Genomic DNA, 5,965 nt, shown 5'->3' with positions numbered 1-5,965 from the left:
GTGGCTCACGACCTGCAGATCTCCCCTGAATTCTGTGGAGGTTAAAGTTAACATCAACACACCACTAGGCAGCTCAGAGAGAGCTCTCTGCAGGTTTAGGTTCCATATGGGAAAAGGAAGCTGAGAATGGGCGCATGGGTCATGCCTGATTCCAGGACACACATACTCCATCCAACTTGCTGTCTGGCTCTGATGAGTTTCACAGACTGTATTAACTTTTCTGTGGTCCCCTCAGCAGTGCAGAACTCCCCCTTTAAGAAGAATGGGGGAACAGCTGTAGCCATTGGGACCATGCTGGCAGGGAGCTGGGAGAGGGGCTTTGGTTCCCTAAAGCCACTCATGTAGAAGCACAAAGCCGTGATGTGGATGCCACTGGTCTCCTGTGGGATCATATGGACAACGGGGACTGGTAAGGTGTGGGACACCTTGGAACCCAGTGGAATTTTCCTCCTCCTGTACGTTTTACCCCAGGATGGGCTTTCTGGGCCAGTTATAATGGCACAACTATGCAGTGGTCAAGCAGATAAGGATATGAACAGCCTCAACTGCCTCTAACTTCAAGGTTAAACCTCTCTAGAGCCTGGAAGTGAGCAGACGGGCAATGGGCTGTCCTGACAGGTGCCTCACTAGATGCCAGCAGACGTTCCCCACCCTTGGGTGCCCCTGGGCTGCAACGACTCGCTTAGCAGCGCCATCGGTGGGGACTGTCAGCAGCAGCCCCGCCAATGGGCGGTATATGCCGGGGACCGCCCTCCCCCACTATACTGCGCGGCTCGGGCAGGGGACGCCACGTGACACCCTCTCTTCCCCCCCCCCCACCGCGCCTCGGGGTACATCCTTCCTCCCATTGATACACTGTAGCGAGCCGGAACGTCCCGAGCCCTGCCAGGCAGCCTCAATCGATCACCGAACGCCGGCTCGGGCGGCTGGGCTGAGGCCGGGTGGATCGCGCGGCACTCGGCTAGCGCGCCGGGCGGGAGGCGCGGCGGCGGCTGTGGGGCGGTCGGTCGGTGGCTCTCGGCGCTGCTGTTGCTGCGGCGCTGTCGGCTTCCCGCGAGTCCCCTGCCCGCGCCCCCGGCCGCCATGGCGGAGCCGGCGGACAAGCTGTACCGGGCCGAGTACGCCAAGAGCGGCCGGGCCTCGTGCAAGAAATGCGGGGAGAGCATCGCCAAGGACTCGCTGCGCCTGGCCATCATGGTGCAGGTACCGCGTGGGCACGGGAGCCGGCCCCGCCCACGGGCCCCGCGGCTGCCGCGCCGCCTTCCTTGCAACCCCCGGGGGCCGTGCGGAGCGGCCCCGGCAGCTAGGCCGGCGGCCACGTGTTGTTTTCAGCCGGTGGCCTGGGCCAAGTGTCCGCCCCATTCCTTCCCCTCTGGCAGCGCCGGTTGCGACACGCGCCGGGCTAGCGCAGCTCTTGGCGGCACGCGTTTGGTTTCGTGGCGCGGCACTGCTGCAGCCCGCGGGGCTGGCCCTCCCCGGCACGGCGCTGTGCAGCTCTGGCAGCGGGGATGGGGGTGGCTAGATTTGTGCGGGTTCTGAGTCCGTTCGCCCCGACTTGTCCTCAGACATCATTGTGGCAGGGATTTGTGTCCACGGGCCAGATGGCGTCTCCCTGGGATTTTTGGGGCCGCTGGGGAGAATTTGGACTCGAATCTGAAGGAGTTGCGGCAGGGTAGTGTTTGCTCAAGTGCGGGGAGTCGGTAGCGTGTGTATGGGCCTGCTTTTGCAAGCTAGCTTCAGTGAAACACATATGCTCCTAAGAAGGGGACGTTGATGTGGTATTTGATCTTGCACATCAGACAGAAAATATGACTTGATCGCCCACTACCCTTACTAGGGTGCATTCGAAGTGCATCGGCTGAAATGAGCAAGAATGCGATATGAAAGGCAGACAACTTATTAAAATCTCGCAAATTATTGCGTTGTCACAGCTTTATCTTGCTGTGTTTGTTTGATGGAAGAAAACAAGGAAAACCTTAAGTTATGTTCTAGATGGCTTCCATTTTAATTTCATCGTCCTGTTTGTTTGAATTTAATTACTTGAATTGAATTTGTTAGCAGATTTCGCAGGAAGATGCGATTTATTGAGTTGGGGGAAAGCAATAGAAATTCTATTCCTTGTTCTCACTGTCCATGTGATCCTGGACTCAAACTGTTCATTAACTTCCTGACTGGGGAATATTTGTCCTTTTCTCTTCACTATATGGTTTTGTGAGTTGCTTATCATTTGCTGAACACATTACAATGCTGTTTACCTCAGTCTGCAGCTTGGAGACCTTTATGTGGAGACAAATAATTGCATATGGGGAGGGCTGGAAATCAAAACGATGCATTCAGTTGAAGTGTAAGCTCAGTCTCCATTATTGCTGAAGAGCTGTGGAGGCTTTTTCACTTACATTCTTTAGTTTTCCTGGGCAGCTTAATGTGTGTGTTTGACAATGCTATTTGTTACTGGCCTAAATCTTCCCTCCTGTCTGATAATCTGTAGATGAGTTTAACCTATTTATAGTGGCAACTTGCATGCCCCCCTTCCCCCTCCATCTCTGCATTTTTAATGAAGTCTGCATCACCACCCTAGCAGTGCATTCTCACACCTTGCTCTGCTTTTCCCCACGGCCTGATGAAGTGTGTTATTCAGGGAAACTTGTGTTTGATTAGTGTGGTTTAAAAAAACAACAACAAATCTGTAATTAGCCTTTCATCTCAGACCCTGTCTGTATTTTTAAACATAACCATGTTTAAATACGGCTTGCCCTCAGCTGCCTTATAGAATATTGCTTCTCACTTGTCTGGAAAGAAAAGAAACCTGTTGGGTAAATAAGTGTTAGCTTAGGGCTTCTAGCCTGAGACTTTTTTTCTTGAAATTTCCCACCATTACCACCTCGAGTGCAGTTCTTCTACTAGCAACACTGTAGTGCAAGCGTAGGCCCAGTACTAGTATTATAAACTAGTCTAGTCCTGCTTGGAGGAGTTTAGTGGTGATGAAAACACTAGTGGCAGCTGATGCCTTGTCTACCAAAGTGCTCTCACTGGTGGTAACAGTGGGAAATAGTAAGGAGAAAAGGCTAGTACAGACAGACTTGGGAATTTACCAAAGTTAAAATAGTTATGACTCCTCATGACTTTTTTCAGTCCACACAGGCAGGAGGAATACATATTATTAGGGCTGTCAAGCGATTAAAAAAATTAATTGCGATTAATCGCACTGTTAAACAACAATAGAATACCATTTATTTTAAATATTTTTGGATGTTTACTACATTTTCAAATATTAATTACAACACAGAATACAAAGTGTACAGTGCTCACTTTATATTTATTTTTGATTATAAATATTTGCACTGTAAAAAACAAAAAAATGATTTTTCAATTCACCTCATACAAGTACTGTAGTGCAATCTCTTTATCATGAAAGTTGAACTTACAAATGTAGAATTATGTACAAAAAAATCTGCATTCAAAAATAAAACAGTGTAAAACTTTAGAGCATACAAGTCCACTCAGTCCTACTTCTTGGTCAGCCAATCACTCAGACAAACAAAGTTGGTTACAATTTGTAGGAGATAATGCTGCCTGCTTGTTTACAGTGTCACCTGAAAGTGAGAACAGGCATTCACATGGCACTGTTGTAGCTGGCGTTGCAAGATATTTACGTGCCAGATGCGCTAAAGATTCATATGTCCCTTCATGCTTCAACCACCATTCCAGAGGACATGCGTCCATGCTGATGATGGGTTCTGCTTGATAACGCTCCAAAGCAGTGCAGACTGACACATGTTCATTTTCATTATCTGAGTCAAATGCCACCAGCAGAAGATAGATTTTCTTTTTTGGTGGTTCGGGTTCTGTAGTTTCCGCATCAGAGTGTTGCTCTTTTAAGACTTCTAAAAGTGTGCTCCACACCTCGTCCCTCTGAGATTTTGGACAGCACTTCAGATTCTTAAACCTTGGGGTCGAGTGCTGTAGCTATTTTTAGAAATCTCAGATCGGTACCTTCTTTGCGTTTTGTCAAATCTGCTGTGAAAGTGTTCTTAAAATGAACATGTGCTGGGTCATCATCCAAAACTGCTATAACATGAAATATATGCAGAATGCAGGTAAAACAGAGCAGGAGACATACAATTCTCCCCCCCCCACACCCCCCCAGGAGTATAATCACAAATTTAATTGACGCATTATTTTTTTAATGAGCATCATCAGCATGGAAGCATGTCTTCTGGAATGGTGGCCGAAGCATGAAGGGGTATACGAATGTTTAGCATATCTGGCATGTAAATACCTTGTAATACTGGCTACAAAAGTGCCATGCAAATGCCTGTTCTCACTTTCAGCTGACATTGTAAATAAGAAGTGGGCAGCAGTATCTCCCATCAGTGTAAACAAACTTGTATGTCTTAGCAATTGGCAGAATAAGAAGTAGGATTGAGTGGACTTGTAGGCTCTAAAGTTTTACACTGTTTTGTTTTTGAGTGTAGTTATGTAACCAAAAAAAATCTGTATTTGTAAGTTACACTTTCATGATAAAGAGATTGCACTTCAGTGCTTGTATGAGGTGAATTGAAAAATACTATTTTTTATCATTTTTACAGTGCATATATTTGTAATCAAAGATAATATAAAGTGAGCACTGTACACTTTGTATTCTGTGTTGTAATTGAAATCAATATTGAAAATGTAGAAAAACATCCACAAATATTTAATAAATTTTAATTGATATTCTATTGTTATAAGTGCGATTAATTGCAATTAATTTTTTTGCGTTAATCATGTGATTTTAACTGTGATTAATTGACAGGCCCTTATATTATGTCATAATCATAGTTTGGCCACATCCATGATTAAACCTGGTTATTTTTGTAGCATAGAGATATTTTATTCTTCTTTTCTTGGAATGAACACATTCCTAAATGGCTCTTCATTCCTTGTTTTTCCTTGATACCAAGTGCTATCTGTAGGCTTGGATAAGGCTGCCTTCTGGAATTAATACTGTGTAATGTGCACAATTAAGTTTCATATTAGAATATTATTGAAATTTGGAAGTCTTTTCCAGGGTACTAATAGGACTCTTTCAGTCTTTTTGAGAGCGAGGAGGAAGAATTGGGGATAGGATTAAAATACACTTAATTAATTTGACATTTTTGCACTATGGAACAAATATATCAGAATTTTGTATTCTGGCCTCAGCCACTAGAGCATCTATAACTTATAGTAGTTGGAATTTACAGTAAAACCTTACTAATCGGGACACCGGATAATTCACAGACAAATTAGTATTCTCCCTTCACGCCTCAGCAGAGATTTAATAATGCCATAGCAAAGTCTCAGTCTTAGTAATTAAGACTTGTGTTTTACAGAACACTCACTGGTGTGTTATAGAGTATTGCAAATAATTAGAACTAAACTGCAATTATCAGATTACATTAGCTTTATTTTGTAAAGGACTGTCCTCTTAAATTTATTTGCTTAGTTGGTAAGGGCTTTGTCAAACTCCCACTAAAGTCAAGGGAAAGAGTCCTGTTGACTTCAGTGGAACTTGGATCAGGCAAAATCCATTAATTCATATTAGGCTTCTAATCATTAGTGGGAGTTGATGAGGTTCTACCATATTTGAGGATCTTAGATTATGAACACTATTGTTCACAATAACTCTGAGGTAGAGTATTATTCCCATTTTGCAGATGAGGAAACTGAGGCACAAGGGATGAGGGTAAGTGACAGAGGGGCCAGGGGGCCATGGCCCTCCCACTTTTTGAAAGTGGATGGACCAGGCCCATCCACTTTTCGCCACGGGACCCCACCCCCTTCCCCTCCTCTACCCCCCGAGGGCGCCCGGGCAGTTGTGGGGAGCTGCGCAGACCCTCCACCTGCCTGGGATGTGGGGGGCTTGAGAGCAGCCCCCGGCCCGTGTTCCCTGCCCCCCAGGCTCCCTACCCAGGGCAGGTGGAGGGTCCGTGCTGGCTCCCCA

The 5,965-nt window shown here is 46.0% G+C and overlaps 1 protein-coding gene across 1 annotated transcript in view; it reads left to right on the top strand.

Annotated features, from left to right (window-relative positions):
- The first annotated feature begins 1,061 nt into the window (after positions 1 to 1,061).
- The window catches only part of PARP1 (poly(ADP-ribose) polymerase 1), a 53,169-nt gene continuing 48,265 nt past the window's right edge, over positions 1,062 to 5,965 (top strand). The window contains exon 1 of the mRNA XM_065400754.1: positions 1,062 to 1,203. Coding sequence (XP_065256826.1) covers positions 1,084 to 1,203 — 120 coding nt within the window. The 5' untranslated portion in view covers positions 1,062 to 1,083. The remainder of the gene's footprint in view (positions 1,204 to 5,965) is intronic.

This window comes from Emys orbicularis, chromosome 3 (assembly GCF_028017835.1).
Source record: "Emys orbicularis isolate rEmyOrb1 chromosome 3, rEmyOrb1.hap1, whole genome shotgun sequence".
Lineage (NCBI taxonomy): Eukaryota > Metazoa > Chordata > Testudines > Emydidae > Emys > Emys orbicularis.
This window is presented reverse-complemented; position numbering and strand designations above follow the sequence as displayed.